This window comes from Dipteris shenzhenensis, chromosome 2 (genome assembly GCF_047967505.1).
Source record: "Dipteris shenzhenensis isolate YYH24624 ecotype China chromosome 2, Dip_SZ_1.0, whole genome shotgun sequence".
In the NCBI taxonomy this organism is placed as follows: Eukaryota; Viridiplantae; Streptophyta; class Polypodiopsida; order Gleicheniales; family Dipteridaceae; genus Dipteris; species Dipteris shenzhenensis.
Window position 1 is genome coordinate 6556561 of NC_141597.1, and position 19618 is coordinate 6576178.

The 19618-nt window shown below is 44.9% G+C and overlaps 1 protein-coding gene across 2 annotated transcripts; it reads left to right on the plus strand.

Moving 5' to 3' along the window:
- Positions 1–1811: 1811 nt before the first annotated feature.
- LOC147904283 (protein SUPPRESSOR OF GENE SILENCING 3-like) lies at positions 1812–17293 on the plus strand. Of its 2 annotated transcripts, none has more exons than XM_087394368.1 (3): positions 1812–2047; positions 2871–3280; positions 17158–17293. In XM_087394368.1, exons 1-2 carry the CDS (start codon positions 1897–1899, stop codon positions 3269–3271), a joined length of 552 nt encoding a protein of 183 aa, XP_087250494.1. In that variant the 5' UTR covers positions 1812–1896; the 3' UTR covers positions 3272–3280; positions 17158–17293. The 2 variants fall into 2 exon arrangements, with proteins under 2 accessions (XP_087250494.1, XP_087250486.1); XM_087394360.1 differs by having other exon boundaries at positions 1813–2047; positions 17026–17293.
- Positions 17294–19618: the final 2325 nt, after the last annotated feature.

Genomic DNA, 19618 nt, shown 5'->3' on the forward strand with positions numbered 1-19618 from the left:
TGCATCTTCAACAACTTCCTTTCCTGTGGCTAGAATTAGGGGCAAACATCAATACACGTGTGCATGCCTTCATGTGTACAATGCATTATCCTAAGATGTAGCGGTTTTATGGTTTCATTTGCATCTGCATTCGATTGCATCAAGAAAAAAGTGAGATATTTCCGTTTGCACAATGTTGTGTGGGTGGTTTATGAGGTATAGCATTTTGGTTTTTTTTGCATTCATACTTGGTAAAATCGTTCTTATTGGGGAGAGGGCCATTTGTAGAGGAACATCATTTTATTTTTTCTTTAATCCATTAATCGAAAGGGGGGGGTAATAGAACCAGGGTAATCAAACTTTGCAAGAGTCTACCACTATGTAAGTGCAATTCTACGGAGTCAGGGACCATGTATCCACCACTGCCCATAATCATAGAGTTCCTACGCACGCTGCAAGAAGCAAAAGCAAGCAGAGGTTTTGCAGGCCAGCATGCATAAGATTTCGATGCAGAGAAGAGTGGAGAAATCCACAAGGCACGTGTTGAAGGTTGTAGAGGATTTAATTGTTTCACTCGAGACACAGTCGAACATGCACGAATTTGCAAATTATAAGGTCGTTTTATTGAGATTGCTGTCAGCATGACATGCACTGTGCCGCACTGCTATTACAGGGGAGGGCCTACATAAAAGATAATCTTGCATTTGAGTCGTGCAGGTCCGCCTCAGTGTCGCAGGACCTTCATCACTAGCGTTGGGAAATAGGTGCGATCCGTATTAGAAACAGGGCAGACGGACCAACTGTGAGGCAAGCGAAAAATCGACAGAGTGAACCAAAGAGTATGCCAGAAAGCCAACATGAAATTCACCTTTGCAGTAAGCTTGAGAAGCCATTGCTTTGAAACCCGTTTTCAATGTTTTGGTGCCCTTCTTCTCAATGGATGGACCCTCCTTTCGAGACCTCTTCATGCGTGATGCATCGACAGGAACACAAATTCGGCTAGTAGGTAATGAGGTCTCTATCGTGTAGCTCGCTGAACAGGACACTAGGCCAACTGCACGCCACGCAGTCGCTTTCTTGGCTTTCAATGTTTGACGGTACATGTAAATCAGTAGTAAAACAAATGCTCCTCAGTTCTCTGTCCTCACCTTTCTTCGTTGACGCAGGATTGATTCTTCCCTCCTTAGCAATATTCACGGATGTCAGTTCTTCGTTGAAGGACGGTACTAGGGGCTTCTCGAATTTCTCTAGCTCTAGGCGTTGGAATGTACGTACAAACGCTTCAAGAACGACATAATTCTTCGAAGAAAGACATGAAGTAGAAATATGAATGGAAAGCTTATGAACCTCGCCCAAAGTTACCGCTCTTAGTATTCATAGACTCAGCAGCAGCGGCAACCGTGTCAGGGCAATCTCCTTCGTTGGAAAAAGACATTTCGCTTGCTTCCAATTTTGCGCAAATCGTAAAGTTATACCATGCACAGGATTAGCTTCGTTTGGCAAATGCTCAGACAAGCTGTGCGACCTCCACTTCATTTGGTATCCAACTAAGTGGGAACAGCTTGTCCAACGGGAGCTCCTGCAATCCAACATGCACTTCATTTGGGACACACCAAACACGTGGATGCGGGCCAATCACGGGGGGGGGGGGGGCAAGTGACGGACTACGATAATTCAAGCGAATTTAATTTTAGCTTGGAGGCTGGTTACTAAGGCCTCCCTCTATCACGGCAGGCCAAAAAAAAAGAATCTTGCATGAGGAAGGTGCGAGAGTAAAATGGGTGTTGAAAAGTGAAGAAGGGAGTGGGCACTTATTAGTAAGTGCATAATAATAAATGTACGTTCTTGCCTATAAAAGGCTTTCGTTTGGTTAGCTGTCGTTTCTGGAGCTTGCTTTGAAGTTTGGAGCGAGCTTTCATGGCGAGCAGACGCAAGCCCCCCGACCACCTCGCCCCCGATCTCATCGTCTGGCCTCCTTCCGTCATCGTCGAGAATACCCGCCTCTGCAAGTCCAGCGATGGCCGTTGGACTGGCCTTGGCAACTCCGAAATGGCCATCTTCCTCGCAGGTCCGCTCTCGCTTCACTGTTTTCTCTTCCTTCTCCTCATATCGCTCCTCAATCCCTGCTTGCAAACTCCCTTCTCGCCGCCTCGCAGTTTACTGCGCGAATGACAACTTAGCCTGCCGAGATAACCGCCAGTCGATGCTACTAACAAAGATGGTATGTTCGCACGACGATGCAGCTACGTCAACCAAGCCTTTCTAAACAAAACTGGAGGCGGTAGATGCAGCTCAGGCGAGGATGAAATCGCCATTTGAAGAGTTGATAATTGATATAGTATAACTATTGCTTTTGTTTGTATGCTCTCGCTCTGCCTTCCTTTCATAGCGGTCTATCCCCTCTTTGGTCCTGCAAAATTTATTCTTCGAATGACCTCGTAGCAGTCCAGTTCTAACATGTCGATTCTTTAGAATGCTAAAGTGCCAGTCATAAGCTCTCGGAAATTCCTTCTTGCTTGCATCTGCTCTTCGCTCCTCTACGATGCGACTTTATAAGCTCAGCCACAACAAGTCGGCACGGAGAGCTCAGGAGGTGAAGCCTACCCTCTCATGAGTGAAGATGAGTTATTGCAGCCACAGGTACCGTGCAAAGTAGACGATGAAGGTTAAATACGAAGAAGATTGCCCTTTCAGCGTCCTAGGATCAGTGAACTTTGCTTGTAATTGCATGCCATGTGCACTCCAGTAAAGCAACCGTGGTGTTTTCTCTCTTGCATATCGAGTTGAAGAGAGTACAGTTCTCTTCTGACTTGCTTCTAGAAGCATCCAACCCTTGTGCACGCTTCCCTCTCCTTCGTCTTGCTACTGAAACATATTCTTGTGTGGATCAGATATTGGTCATACTTTGGGAAAGCCAAAATCATCATGGGGAAAGGAGGGTCATCTCGGGCAAGTCATTGTGCAGTATCCGCCAACATTACAGGGTCTTCGAGAAGCAGAAAGACTACATGAACACTTCAGATCTTTTAATCGGGGCCGTGAAGATTGGCTGCGTGTCAAATGTATGTGGCATGGCCTTCCAGGGCATGACGGCATTGAAGAGGGACCTGATTTGAAACGTATTGACAAGGACACCAACGAGGACAAGAGAGTCCTTTATGGATACCTTGCAATGGTCAATGACTTGGACAAATTTCCACGAATCAAGAGGAAGCGCAAGAGATGCAGGACAGTGAGCAAAAAGGATATCGAAGCCAAGGCAGGTTCCTCCAACGCATTGATTTCGGTGTAGAGACGGCAGGTAAATCTCTTTTGAAAACGGGTACTTTGCATTATTCCGTTCCTGATATGCTTCGTATTACTTTTAGAAATAAGGTGATAAAGCCCCGTTTCCATAAAGGAGAAACATTCTGTCTCTAGCAGTTTTTATGTTCAACTTCTCTCTTTCTCATTCCTTCCATGGATTTTAGTGTAGGAGTACGATGTTTAGGCTCATATGTGCTGCGTTCTTGTCATCAAGTAGCACATTTACTGCTATCATTTTAGAGCAGTACCTTTGTAGGTCTTTTTGGGTTGTAGATCTTTGGGCTCTTCTCTGTTGGCCGACCGTGCCATGATGGTCAGGCCATGCAAGCATTGCATGGCATCGCTCCTGCATGGTTGCTAGGTGGACATGCAATCATTATTAGGAGGTTTCGAGGTTGAAGCAGGTGATGCGGTGAGGCGGCACACAGGTCAGCTTGTTCTGCTATTCTCTCACCGATGAGAGCCGTTTTAGAGCAATACCTTTGTAGGTCTTTTTGGGTTGTAGATCTGTCGGCTCTTCTCTGCTAGCCTACTGCGTCGTGATGGTCATGCCATATGTACTTGAGTCTTCTTTGTAACAAGCAAAAGCCCGGTTGGGATGGGCTTCGTTTAGATTAATATCAGTGAGCATTTTTGGTTTTCTATTGATTTTGTTAACATATCTTGCTATCATTTCAATTCTGTTATGTGCCAAGAGAGGAAGAAACGGTCTTGATAGCTTTAGACTTTTATCAAATTATCTATTATCTACAAGAATGAAGATAAGGAAGTCTGGTTTCTACAGACAAGAAAAGTTTCTATACATTAAAGCTTCTTCCTCACCTCGCAACAATCATACATGGTAAAACAAATGTTAGGAGATGGTTAAGAAGATGAAAGTTCAGGTTATGAGTATGTGCCGGGAGCTTTTTGTTATAAAAGAGAGACTCACCTCCTTTTTAGACAATGTGTTTATAACAAACCTCTGCTCCAAGGACACACCTAGTCCCATGGAACTATTCCAACACGATACATGGGATATCAACTCAAGTTGGCATTTGCTTATGCTTGGGCACTGATGACGACATAAGTGTTGCTTTGCTTGCTAAGTATGTCTTCCTTTTGTTTTTCATAAAAGTTTTTGTTTACCTCTTTTTTTCTTCTCTTTCATTTTCTCTTTTATTTTCTGTGTAGATTTTTGATCTTTAGAACAACAAAATCTAAATTTGTATGATTGGACTTATTCTAGTCTTACAAAGGTATATATTTGTCGAGAAAGCATGGCTGCTGCCTTGTGGGGGAAAATTTCGTCAAATGTTGATATCAAGAAACTCTATCGATAAATTCCGGCCCAACAAGTTCTGGAAAAAATTATGTCCGTGTAACATGCAACGGTAATTTGATCGTGCAATTCACAACAAGATTTAAACTTTAGCGAGGAATTCGAGTAATCCACCATAGAGAAAGGAGATGAGGGTAGAGAGAGAGCAGACTCGACAGTGTAAGACAACAATACAACGTCTGTGCTCAACAGATAACAGGATCTCGTACGCAAGAGAGAAAAGCAGATAGTATGGAGAATAAAAAATTTGATTATTGTAAAACTGATACAATAGATGGCGCTGCCTCCTAGCCGTGCGCTCCTATGAGAGAAGCTTCGATGGCGTGCTGGAAACAGTAGAGGACGGAGGCTGGATGCTAAGGAATCAGGGTTGTTGTAGCCAATGATGAAATGGGCTTCACGGGCTTGCTCTTATATAGCCACCACTAGTAGTCGGTTAGACCCAATTGGGTGATCGACCCAGTCCGCCCAAAACGGTCGATTGGGGGTCGGTCCTGAAATAGGCCACCAAGGCAATCACATGCAAATTATGGGAGTTGCAAATCAAAAGTCCCATACTTTCACGTCCTTGTGACAGACCCCCCTCTTGAAAGAAGGCAAACGTCCTTGATTGCCTGCAAACCAAACAAAAAGAAATAATAGCAATGGAAAAAATTAAAAGCAAGTGAAATAACCAAGGATAGAATAGAAAAATAACCAAATAACCAAATCTGAAAGACAGTCAACAATGCCGTCAACAGATCAACCAACTGAAATGGGAGCGACCCAATAGACCAACCAAACCTGAAAGGACAGCGTACCAATGCCGCCAACAGGTCAACCAACAATGAATATGTATTTGTAGAGCCATGGTAACAAATACATAATACATTGCGCATAAGATGCATCATAACCAAGTGACTAGTACACTAATCATAGAGGCCCTCACGGTGAAGATACTATCAGCAACCAGTACCTCGGGTGAAACAAAATGCAACACCAATTGTCCTCTAGATACATGAGTGGGTTTGTACAAAACGAATGGAAGTGCTAACTCCCCCCCTGGGGACCCTGGGGCTGACTGCTGATGTACTGTCATCTTTATTGGGGACAGACCCACCCCCTTGCTCCAGACCTGCTATACTGGAAGCCGTACTGCTGCTGGTCCTGGATGATGCAAGCTCGAGGCATAGGCTTGGTCCTGTTTGCACTGCCCCACGGCAACCCTAGTGCTGGCAGCATCCTTTTTGATTGAGATTGGAGTTGGATTGGAGGTGACCAAACCTCTATCTTTTAAACAAGCTGTGCTTGGAAAGGGCTCTCCCCATAATATGTCGTGACACTAAGTTTCTAGAAACAGTTGGTTCCTGCTGGCTCTACCGACTCTTGAAACTTTTAGGATCTGTTGTTAAGCAGCCTTGTGCATCTAAGGAATCTCCTAGATCTGTTGAGGAACCATCGGTATGTTCTTAATTTGCTAAGCCTGCTGATAGTCTTTGACTTGATGAGAATCAGGAATTTAAACTAGCAAGAGAACTAGCTGGACAGTCATCTGATAAAATGTATGGTGTTTTTCTCCTTGGTAATCCCAAATTCAGCCTTGTTCCAACTTGGCACCCACTCTTTGCATGCAGCAAACGTTGCTGAACTTTCGGTGAGAACGAACTCACACTTCGTGGTCTGCAAATCAAGTGTGACAATAAATGTGAACTCCACCATCTTACACAGATGTTTTGACATCGATGCTATACCACAACTGCTAATGGGTGCTAGGCATGAGGTAACCCAATGTGCATCTTGTGTATCTTTGAGGGTTGTAGACCCTTGTTTCAGGTTTACACCCAGTTATTTGGCTGGTTAACTCATGAGGACTCTTATGCTAAGGGCATTGCTGCTGTACTTATCCCTATACTTTCCCTGACATGAATATGTGCTCTACATTAGAGGAGTGTGTTCGCTTCATTTTCTATCTCCCCTATTGGACAATTATACACATTCTTGCCTCCCATTAATATTCTTGATCTAATCCATCTTCCTTTTTCTACCTCTAGATCATGGGAGATGGTTCTTATTCTACTGATTATGTGCCTTTTGAACATTGACATATCTTCCATTCCTGCATTTATCATTTCTCCATTGGATTAGATCTTGCTTGCAGAGCTCCATTTTTTGTTTCCGTCGTGCCATAATCTCTGCTGCACTGTTTTCTGTGTGACTAGCTTTCTAATTCCCTTGATCGTATGGAATATCTGTTGTTGGAAATAGAGGATAGAATCCCTCACACCTCACTCCTGATCTAGCTCATACAACACTTAGATTGTCCCCTCAAAACGGGGGCTCACAGGTGGGGCGATGCTCACACATATTAATGCCTTTTTCCTTAGACAATTTTATCCATAACACCACCCAACAATTTTTCAAAAAAAATAAAGTATGCCTAAGTCAGTGATCTTGAACTCCTCCATTAGAATTCTCTTGACCTGAGCAATCTTCTTCGAATGATCCCCTGTAATGATGAGGTCATCCACATATAAAATCAATACCAGCCGGAAATCCCCCTCTGTGTCGAGATACAGATTTGCCTCTGATGGACTCCGCTGAAGCCCGATCTTCTGAAAGAAAACATCTATCCGCTGGTACCAAGCTCTGGGGGCTTGTTTCAGCCCGTATAACGCCTTATTTAGTTTGCAGAGTTTTGATGGGGATCCTAGAATTTGAAATCCTGGTGGCTGTGCCACATATACCTCCTCCTCTAGGTTACCATTCAAAAATGTAGACTTGACGTCCATCTGAAAAATAGGCCAACTGTGATGAGCAGCCAAGGCAATGACTATCTGAATAGTCACCATCCTAGCTGTGGGGGCGAAGATCTTGTCGAAGTCAAGTCCTTTTGACTGTGCATAGCCTTTCACCACCAATCTTGCTTTGTACTTGTCCAATCTCCCATCTGACTTGAACTTAAGCTTGTACACCCATTTAGTCCCAATGACCTTCCGCTTGGTCAGTTTGGGCACTAAATCCTAGGTGTCATTTTTCAAAATGGCATCCATCTCTGCCTGCATGGCTTTGTGCCATTCTAGGATATCCTTCTTCTCCTGGAAGGAACGGGCTCCGCAAGCTGAGCCACCAAAGCGTAGTTCATGGAGGGAGTCTTCATGTTTCGTTGAGACCGCCGCGCTTCGAAACTGCTTTCGAGAATGTCCGTGACCGGTGAGTCTGCTAAAGTCTTCAAATACCATTGTGGTAACTTCTTCTCTGATGGAGGTGCTTTTGATGGAGTTGACTTGGGAGTTGGCTTTGGAATGGCATGCTTCTCCTCCTCCTCCTCCTTGTGGTCTTCAGTTGGATCCACCCCTCGGATGGTGACTTTGGGTGGGGATAATGCCGGAATTTTTGGAGCCTCTTCTGCAGGTTGTGGCTCGGACTCCTCAAAGATCACATCCCTACTGATAACGATCTTCTTCTTTTCCGGGTCAAATAGGTGATAGGCCTTGGACCCTTCACTGCGCCCCACAAAGATACAACTCCGACTATGGGGATCAAGCTTTGTCCGCTCATCTTTATGCACATGCAGAAATGATCTAGAACCAAAAACCCTTAAATGAGATATGGTGGGCTTTTTACCATAATAAGCTTCATATGGAGTCTTGTCATCAACAGCCTTGGTCTTGGTTCTATTGAGGATGTGAATGGCAGTGTTCACAACTTCAGCCCAATAGGCTTTTGAGAGATTCCTCCCTCTCAAAATGGTCAACCGTGTCTCTACGACGGTCCTGTGCTTCCTCTCAGCAACTCCATTTGGCTGAGATGTGCGAGCTGTCTCTTAATCCCGTGCTTCTTGCAGAATCCATTGAACTCGGTAGAAGTGAACTCTCCTCCTCTGTCGGTGCGGAAGGCTTTGATTACCTCCCTGCTTTCCTTCTCTACCTGGGCCTTCCAGTCTTTAAATTTCTCAAAAGCCTGAGATTTCTTGGCCAGGCAGAATACCCACGTCATGCGATTGAAATCATCTACTAATAAGAGAGAGTATCGCGAACTTGGGAATGAATTTGTCGATATTGGGCCGCAAATGTTCACGTGAACCAACTTGAGCGGCTTCTTGGCCCGTGATAAGGCCTCCTGTGGGAACTTGTCCTTGTGTTGCTTGCCTTCCACGCAAGTTGCCCTACAGACACGATCATTGCTTGCAATCGGTGGAAGTCTATCCACCATCTTTGTCTTCTGCATCTCGGAGAGAATGCCATAGTTGACGTGACCGAACTGCTCATGCCATAATTTGGATCTGCCATGGTCCCCGTGCACCAACATAGCGTTGAGCTGATAGAGCCCATGCTCCGACACCTTGAGCCACCACCTATCCGTTTGCCTTGGATGTGACAGTGACTTTGCCATTGTCGAATAAGGCTGACATATTGTGCTTCTCCATCTGATAGAGAGACAACAGGTTCTTGCACAAATTTGGTACATACAGTACATCGGAAATCAACTCCTCGTTTCTTGTAGTCGTGATGAATGGAATACTTCTTACACCCTTCACAGGGCATGACCGGTTATCCCCCACAGTGACCTTGGAATCGGGATGTGTACCTTCCATGGTTTTGAACCACTTCTTGTTGGACATGTGCTTTGAAGCTCAACTGTTCACATACCAACCTTCCTCTCCTTCACTAACTGCATAAGCGGAGCAGTACTCAGTGATGATAAAGAGAGTGCCGGTCGTGATGTTTGCCGATTCGGTCTTTGGCTCCTCCTTGGACTTGAACTCCTTGAGATCTGCCTTATTCTTGCGGCACTCTTTAGCAAAATGACCAAGCTTCTCACAATAGATGCTCTTCATCTGTCTCTTTTTCTCTGCATCCTCGGTCTTGCTTTTGTTCTTGGGGTCTTTGAACTTACCCTTGCCGGGCTTGTCCCTTGCCACATGAGCCTTCTCGTCCGATTGAGTAAACAGTTTTTCCCGAGCCTCTTCTTGCAATAGTAAGGGCCCAAGCTCCTTGAAAGTGAGAGGCTTGGTTCTCTGTCCTACAGTGACCATAGTCACGAAACTCTTAAAACTTCGAGGTAGCTTGTGTAAAGTCAACAATGCCAGATGACTTGAGTCTACCATTTAACTAACTGCTGCGAGTTGGTCCCTTACCACCTTGACTTTTGTCAGATGGTCATGAACATTGTCTGCCTTGGTCATGTCCAGGTTGTGCAATTGATGTTGGAGCATTAGAATTCAAGATGTATTGTCAGTTTCATACAAATCCTTCAGGATAGCCCACGCCTCTACAAACGTCTCGGCCATTTGGATGTGCAGAAGAACAGAGTCCGCCATGGTCCCAATGATTAATGCTAGGAAGTGGGCATCTCTCTCTTCCCAATTCTCAAGCTCTTCACCATCTATTGGAATGACCATCTGCCCCTTGCTGTCCAGCAAGTCTTCCGGTTTTGCCTCCACCCCCGTTGTTAGCTTCCACCACTAGATGGCTCTGGATTTTCATCTTCCAGATCAGGTAGTTCGACCTGTCTAGCTTCCCTGACTCTCCGAAGTTTGGGATGGTAAATGAGAGGAATCTGGAGGAGGAGGAAGGAAGAGAAGGGGCTGAAGAGGCGACAGTAGAATTTTTGTCCTCCATCCTTGCTGTAATAAAGAAGAGTAAACTGAAACTGAATTTGCAGTGGAGAACTTGACCACGCAGCAAACCTGAGTGTCGATTGGAGTCGCCTACTTGCTTAGGTACTCTGATCTAGAGCTGTAAACCTTCCTCTGATACCATGTTGGAAATAGAGGATAGAATCACTCACACCTCACTCCCCATCTACCTCATACAACACTCATATAGACGGAGAAAGAGATAGCCAAATTCTTCCACAATCGTGGGCAGACAAAAGCTCAACAGGTGAGCGTGTACAAACAGCCAAGAGATGCTGTGAACTGCTGAGCCTACTTCTCTCCCTCTGCGCGCTTGCCTATGCAAGGCTGTAACTGCAGGTGATGAGAAATGAGGGGGGGAGAGGGGACTTTTTATAGGCCCTGGGGCTGGAGAAAACCGACCAGCAGGGGGTCGCCCCCCTGCTTGCAGCACCAACCTGTAGGCTGCCTCCACCAACCTGGGTGGCTGGCCCTGGGCCAGCCCTATAAATGGGCCCATGTGCCAGCCTGCTCCCCTACCCCCCTACAGTCCCCTGCCCCCTTGTCCCCTTAAAACAGGGGCTCACAGGTGGGGCAGTGACTTTTCTAACATCCGTAACATGTATTTCCCATCGTTTCATCCACTTGAGCCCCTCTCTGTGCCATCTTGTAGTTTCTGTTGCCTCCATGGCTGTGTGGGAGTCTGCTTGCGTCCACCTACTTAACCTTGTGAAGTTATATTATTTGACATAGAGCTTCCATTTGAGGGCTATCATTCTCGTCCCTGCAAGCATGACAGTGTATGCGGTTTGCTTTGATCCCCAGCTCTCCCATGAGACACCTTTTGTGAATTGGTTATATTCTTTTCCATTATTCTAGGGAGAGTCAAAGTGCCCAGGTTTGGAAGCCATATACTACTACCATGTGAACAAGCATTGTGTACAGAAACTCATCATCCCCAACTCCATAGATGTGCTTTCTTGTGGAAGCTGTATAAGGCTTTCAGGCTCTTCTTTCATGCATGCATTCTATTTGTAGTTGTTCTCAAACTCAAGCCCTAAGTATTTGCAAATTGAAGGTTGTGACTGCTTCTAAGGATTCCTCTTTGAATGTGAATGTCATTCTAGTTGGAAGGGCCCTAGTAGGGAGATCCCCAAGCAGAATATAAGCAAAATTGAACGAAAAAGGGGCGACTTTTTTTTTTGGCACTAGATCCTAGAGGGCCCTTGAAGAAGGGAAATTAAGGAAGAGATGGGAAATGTCACTAGATCCAATCTTCTAGTTCTTCTATGAATAAACTGAAGAGAGTTGGAGAGAGAGGGCAGCCTTGTTTAACTCCTATGTCACCGCTTCTGATTATTTTCTCCTTAGAGTTTGGCCCATCAACCTGCGGCTTTGCCAACTCTGCGAGGACCTTTTCATATTGTCTGAATGCAGATTCTGTTAGAAGTATAGGGTCAATGCCCCACCAAATGAGGAGAGCTCAGGGGCTTGATACCTCAGAATGTACAAGGGTAGAGGCATCTATAGGGGGAGGCTGCTATGTGGCCAACAAGATGGCTGCCACATGAGCAGCATACAGGGATCCTTCTTGGTGTTGATTTGGAGCAGCCACATCAGCTGCACAATGGGCTGGCACATGGGCACAAAGCTGCAGCAGTGCACAGCAAAAAATGGGACTTCAAGAGAGAAGGTACCTTGGCAGCAGCAGGAGCAAGTACTGGTCGGGTACAACAACAATTTCTTGTCTGGTACTGCTACACACCAGCAGCAGAGTGGTTGGCAGGATCACAGTCTGTGTCTGGTCAAGTATGTCACAGACTGGTAGTCTAATGACTGGTTGGCCAGGTCTGTGGGGCTATCCAGCCCTATAAATAGGCCGCTTTGGGTGGCTAGATCTACATCTTGTAAAAGAGCCAGATTGTGTTGCACGTGAAGGACCACAGAGGACTTCACTTAGAGCAGCTACTGAAGTCTGATGGAGACACATGGTGATTTAGGAGACTTCTACCACAGTAGGAAAGCAAACATGGTCTGAGCCTGGTGTCTTATCCCAGCAGTTGTTTGCTGTAGGTGATAGTACACATTTGACCTGGTTTTGTACTTGCATCTGCTATCTATATATAAAACTGTTTGGCTGTACATCTATGTGTATTCTTTCTCGATCTGAGGCGCTCTCTCTATACATACAGGAACATGCAGTGAGTTGGCATTTGACGTTTTTCATTGTGAGACCTTAAGACTTTCTTTATTCCGCTGTATAAGGGTGGATGTAGCAAGTTCTATAACATGGTATCAGAGCCAAGCATTTGATGAGCTCTGGTGTCTTTGAGATCAACAACAAGAAGGCCGACTCCAATCTGAAGGGCGCCAAATTTTCCGAGGAGGAAGGAGCAGCCACATTCAGTGTGTGGACTTGCAGTGAGTGTATTAAGGAGGCAAAAGACTTCAGCCACATTCAGTGTGTGGACTGGCACTGAGTGTATTAATGAGGCAAAAGACTTCAGGTCATCTAGACCTTGCCATGGGATGCAGTTCACTCATTCTGAACTGTGATGAGTCTGGGAAAAAACTATCTTATGTGAAATGTGAAGTTCGGGCCAGGAAAATTTGGGGGGTAACGGAAGGCATGGAGCCGAAACCTATCAATGTGTTGGACGCCACTGAGAAGATCTCAAGTCCGGCAAACCAATTAGTGTGGAGGAGTGGATGAAGAATGCAGCCACTCTCTTCGTGATTATCGATATGACTGCGGATTCGTTGATACTTCATATCCAACTTGTACATATGGCACACGAAGCATGGAAGATCTTATAGAGTCTTTATGAAACCAAAAACTCTTGGAGAATTAAAATCAATTGTTCACCATGACAATGGGGGAAGGAGAGTTAGCCCATACTTCCATATGAAGGTGAAGATTCTGAGGGATCAACTCGCAATAGCGTGGACAATAATCAATTGGCCATGCTTCCGGTCAGCAAGCTTTCAAAGAGGCCATTCTCATTGCTGAAACGAACAAGGCCAATTACGTTCGAGAAACTTGGCCCACTATTGCTTCAGTAGGGTCTCTGTGTGCCGTCACATCTCAATTAGGTATAGGCCAACAAAGACCTGCTCATGGAATTGGATTGGTTGAGAGTGGTCCAAAAGCAGTAAAAGAGGAAAAGGTATCGTCCCTGGATCACATAGTAGATTGGGTGAGTACATAGAAAGAGCTCCTTTGTTTCCACCTCCTCCTATGTGCATACCTTGCAAATTTGTTGCTCCCTAGGTGTCCTCCCTACCTAAATCCTTAGTCGATGGGATCAGATCCTCATTTGTCCAATGGTAATCCTCAATGCATGTGAAACTTCTCTGTCTTCAAGGTACTGGGATTTGAAGATCAGTCCATCCATTGATAGTCTCAGGAAGTGGTCGTGGTAGAACTAGATCTTGGTGGGGAACCCCTCTAGGTGTGTGACGTGTAGATCCAACCCTATAGTACGGTTGATCTCATCTCGTGGGATCAGGGGGACGGTACATCGAAGCTATACTAAAAGAAATGGAGCTGGTCCATCTGAATGTGGCGAGTGATCTTGATGTACGTGCATTTCATGCCGTGCTAACCCCTCTATTGGTGAGTGGCTTGGATGACTCGAGTGCCAACCTCAGTAGCTTCCATCTTGGCAAAGCCGAAACCCTATTGAGGTATGCCACTATTTGAAAGTTGGCATCAATTTGGAGTGGGGTCATGGTGGCGAACTTCGCTTGTACTAGCTGATGAGGGACTAAGGGCTTACTTTTGATCATCTGGGATCTCATAATCACCTGTAGCCTCTCAAATCTCCTCCAGTTAGTCGTGGAGAGATAATTACCATAAAAGAGTGCTACATACATGATTGCCAGCCTCGCACTTCGTCGAGGGGTCTTGGAAGTGTGCCTGGAAGCATTATTGCTCTAGCCATGCTAGAGCTCCTTGATCTCATGTGAGCCATGCTCTTGTTGCATCAACCATCTTGAAGATTGGTCCCGTGGAGACTACCCCTAGGTCAAATATATGACTATATAGTCTCCACCGGCTCCCTTTGGTACGTAAAATGGTGTCTATGAAGCACTGCCCGTGAAGTGTTGAAGGTCATAATCTTGGTCTTGCCAAGTTTGACTGTCAAATCTCTCTCTCTCTCTCTCTCTCTCTCTCCGTGCAAAACACTTCTAGGGCCTCTAGGTGCTATATTGAAGATAATAATATGAGTGTCCTCTACATACAATAGTATATGTATTATCAAACTAGCAAGCAATGATCCCTTGCCTTCTAAGCGATCAATGAAGGTTGTGATCTCGGCAATGTAAAGCCTCCTGCTCTCAATTCAATCTGATGGGCCTCGAAGGGCACAAACTCTCCCTCTGATTGACTCATATTATCTCATCACCCCCTAGATCATGACTCTTGGAATCTGCATCTCCTGTACTCGCCTAATCATATGGGATCATGGGGCTGTGTCACATGCCTTTCAAAAGTCTATAAAGCAAGCACAAACTTTCTGAGATCTTGGTCACGCATCGATGATAGCCCGTATGCAATGTGCACGGACCGTATCTCACATGTGCTTTAGGTGCACAGGACCAACGCAGGAAGCTTGGGGGGACTTGGAGCTAGGCAGGTGATTCTCGATTTGAGTTGCAAAGGCACATATGGGTTAGGGTTCGAATTAGGGTTTTTGCTATTTTTAGCGCATTGGGTATGAGCCTATATAAGGAGCCCAGGGGTTCAGTTTTCAATGGTGCAAGTCAGAGCCGGCTTAGCTCTTCCTTGCTGGTCTAGGTCTTGGATCGTGTTACGGACCCTTACCTGCTTCCTAGGTTAGCCCAAGACCCAACAGATGATCGAAGGCCCTCGGGCGCCACCTATTGGTATGGGACCCCAGACTAGTTGGGATCTGGTTGGTGTGTTAGCACTCAGCTCGTGGCTCAAAGAGGGGACGCCCCAATTCTTGAGTCTTATCCTTGTGGACGTCATGGTTGGGGTGGCAAGCTAGTGTGCACTCATCTTTGTTGTTTCTATGATTGCTTCTTTGTGTTTGTTTGCAAGTCCCAGTTCCCGGGAGCCTGCGAGGTCATGTTAGTTGGTATCAGGGCCAACTCTTGGTGTGACTTTCTGTAGGGATGTGATTTCGTCATGATTGGAGAGAGAGGACCCTGAACGTAGTGCAAGGACCCTGTGGTGAGGAAGATTGAACTAGAGAGAGGAATTCGTTATGAATCTGGGCATGGGATGGCACATCTTCCTAATAGCAATTTGCGGGCCATGCTATTAGGAAGATGCTTTTAGAGTTTTGCTTTTTTGGAGCTCTAATTGCCGAAAGCAGTAGCCTCTGCTTTAGCTCTTGGTGACTAAAGGAGAGGGATAGCGTTTTTGGAAAGCTATGCTTTCCAGAACAGCAAAGATTTTGCAAAAAAGCATATTTTCAAAAAACGAAATTCGTTTTTGAGCTTTGGGAAGCTTTTTCGGAGCTAAAAACCTGGGCTAGCAGCTTTAAAACCGCCACCCTCCCTTGTCCAGAGCCCTCGCACATACTATATTCATTGCGATTAGTAGAAAGGGATTCTAGGAAGGGTTCTTCAGCGCACAGCCTATTCCATCGCAGCACCACTCCAACTGTTTCTCGCTTCTGGTATCAGACACCCTTCTCTCAGATTTCGCTAGTTACTCTCGCTGCGGCTCTCCTGTGATTTGCCACCTCTTTCACGAGCGTCTGATCATCGCTTACCCTTATTCTCAGCGCAAGGCTTCTTTCTGTCGCATCTGCTCACTTCCCTCCAGCTGAATTCGAGCTTGCTGTCTTAGGCAGCGAATTTCAGTGTTTCCTCTCTCACCTGCTTCTCGGGACCCACAATTCCTATGAGATCATCATGGCTGATGTGAATCACTCTCCCCAAGCTGAAGACCAGGTTGTGGACCAGGACATGGATCTTCAAGCCGGAGATGACCAGGGATTGTACGATGATTTGGTCATGAAAGACGCATTCAAGCACTTTAAGGCCACTTTGGATACGAGGTGTGATTCGGTCTTCTTTGTGTCATTCTTTGTTTGTCGAACAGTTCATGGCACTACTCCTTTTCAAACGTTCTAGAGGGCTCCCAGAGTCTTGCATGGACATGCATCTCAATGTGCACTACTTGCATGTTCTGCGAATTGGCAGTCCCCTTCTTGGATTCAAAGAACTAATTTTATGTCTAGCTGTCAAGGACCTGGAGAGTTCTTCAGTTTTCTGACTTGTTGCATGATATGGATATGCATACAATTTTGCAACCATGGATTTCAGGATGGTAATCCAAAGTTTTTGCAACAAACTAAAGATCAGGATCTACCCTCTCCATTTTTCAGTTATGATAACATTGCTCATAGCTCGGGCTTCACTCGTCAAGTGCAATCTGGGTTATATCTGCTCAGGCATGACAGCTTGTCTATGACTATGTGATATCTGGCAACTGCAATGAGAGACAAATCTTTTCATAATCGCCAGGGAGTACTAATTGTAACATTTTTATGCTGATTGTATAGACCTTGGTGCCATTCTGGTCTCTACTTCAGATGCCACCCAATATGCAAAGTACGTGTCATCAGTGTGCTTTTTAAATTAGTATGGCATGTATATTGGATTGATACTGTATAGATGCTGATGCCGATTGTCTACATTGGCTCCCATTATCCTAAATACGCTTGAAACTCAACACTTAATTTTATTATGTGCAGTCCTTATTTAAGGCCTTTATTCTTAGAACTTGGAGAGAAGTTTACTTGGAATGAGTAAAGGCCTCTCATTGATGAATTCTTTGGCGCAGAATGCAGCGGGGTGTATGGGTCGACAAGATGCTTGCTTTCATACTTTAGGCTATTATCCTTAAGACTTGTATTGGTCAGAGAAATTTCCCTAGGACCAGTGGAGGTGTCTCATTGATGAAATCTTTCTGCAGAATGGAACGGGTATTGCACGGGCAGACAAGAGGCATACTGTCATTCTATTGATGATGGCTATTTATGGCAAATACTGATATTTTTAATGTCAGAAGCAAATTCAAGAAGTGAAATGAGTAGTAATTATATTTTCTAGGATGGTTTATTCAACTACGTGAGGTGCAGCAGAGATGTTTGCATGATTGGCTTTTCAAGGACGTGCTGGAGGGACAATTTTTCTAGATATATGGTAAAGAGATTTGTAAATATGAAACTACTCCGTGTTCTCTCTCTCTCTCTCTCTCTCTCTCTCTCTCTCTCTCTCTCCCCGCAGACGCATATGAATGTGCACATTTGCACACACAGTTGTGCCTGCACAGAGATGTAGTTTTCTAGAAGTGCACACGGTTCATGCTATCTATTCTACTGCCAGGGGACCTTGTGCCTTACACTGTTCAAATATTTCTATTGGACTTCAAAGTCTAATCTAACTGTGGGTAAGCCATGAAGTCCTTGTATTTCTATCATAAGCATAGATCTTGAAGTAATGGGACACGGGCGTCCTATTACTAAATTTGAACATGGCACACAGTAGGGACACAAAATTTACCTTTTCTTTTTTAATTTTGTAGTCTTTGTGCACGGACATATATGTATATGTATGCATGCATATGTGTATCTATATATATATAGATTCTATCTATCTATATGTCTATCAATTTATGTATGTGAATGTATGTATGCATGGATGGATGGATAGATAGATAGATATAGTAAGTGTGGTGTGAGGTGGGAGTATAGGTGCGAGTGAGTGTGAGAGCGAGAGTTGCTAAAAAAGGCATTGGATATTTTAATGTGTGAAAGTTTGTCTATTGGATTTCTCTCTGAGATGTCGATAAGCATGGCAACATATCTAAGTGTGATGCTTAGCCTCAATGTTCCTTCGTGGCACATTTTGCAATGTTCTTCCTCCCTCAGATGACCTACTTGTTTCCACACCAAGATCATGTGAGCTTGATAATCTTGACAATGCTTGTTGATCAGCATGGCTTTGATTCTTGCTTGTAGAATGGCGTCTTCTCCTTTGGATTGTCTGAAATCTTGGTTTAAGATTTTGCTTTACTAATTCCCTTATCGTTACCTCATTGGTTGGTAGAATTGTGCAACGATCCCCCTAAGTGCTATTAACTCTATCCTTGTCTTGTACCATTGATTGCCTCCATGTATCTAAAAGGTTTGTCCATGTCATTGTGATGATGAAGTGGACGCATATAACAAGGTGCTTCCTATTTCAGACTTCTATGGGGTAGTGAGGTTTGACAGTGAACCCCTAGTCGTAGTTACCAGGGAATGGAAATGCTCGGGGAACAAATGGGAACATTTGGGGGAATGGGAATGTGAACGCCAATGGGAATATACCAAAATATGGAAAGAAAACCACTTTTAGCAGCTCTACTTTCCCTTGCATCCTAGAATAGGTTGGTAGCGCTATAGGAATTCTAGATTTAGGTTTGGAGCACAAGATTTAGGTTTAGAACCCTAGATTTAGGTTTGGAATGCTAAATTTAGGCTCTGAATGTGGTTTGGAATGTGTTCCAAAATGTTAGCACATCAATCCTCGGCAACTACTTGTTTAGAATGTTCTTGGGACGTTCTAGATGTTCTCGTGTCGGCCTTGTGTTCGTTAACTCCTTGTTTGGGAACGTTCTTGGGATGGTGTTCCAAATGTTGTATACTTGGGACGGTGTTCCAACTCGGTGCTATACTCGGTGAAGATGCTCGCTCTTGTAGTCCTAAGGTGAACGTGCTCAGGTGCATTTTTTTGCAGAACAAATGCCAACTTATATATAACACTCCGAGGTTGGGGTTAGCTATCGAAGGAGAACTGTGATGATAGAGAATACTGAGTCATGCACACACTTCAAACACTTACACAATGGAGTACGAACAATAGAGTTAAATAAGAAATTATCATTCACTTCTATTGAATCAAACCAACTTGATTACAACCAAGCTGCCTCGTCTTGTAGTGAGTCCTTCCTATCATTGCAAACTCATGTCAGAGGAGAGAACTCGGTACATATCTCTCTTGTTCTATCCTTTGCCTATTACATCCACATCACTACCTAAGAAACCACCCTCCAAAAGAGTATGCGCTCGGTGCACTAATCTCCATCGGTTGATTGGTTAGGATGTCGTGATCCGCACCTCCGCTACAAAATTGGTGCTTGATTGACTCCCGCATTCAACCGAGGTCGACACTTGATCGTGTAGGCTCCATGTTAGTCTAACTCGAGGGCTAACATCTCGCCTCTCGGCGATCCTTGGCCGTGTCCTCACAGACTAGCAAGGACGAGCCGTTGCTCGAACGCAGAAGCTCTAGGCTCGAAGCCTCGTGGTCGTCGATGATGCCTTTGACAGAGGGGACGTCGGGGACGGGGACTGGTGGTCGAGATGGACCAGTCTCATTTGTGATAGAAG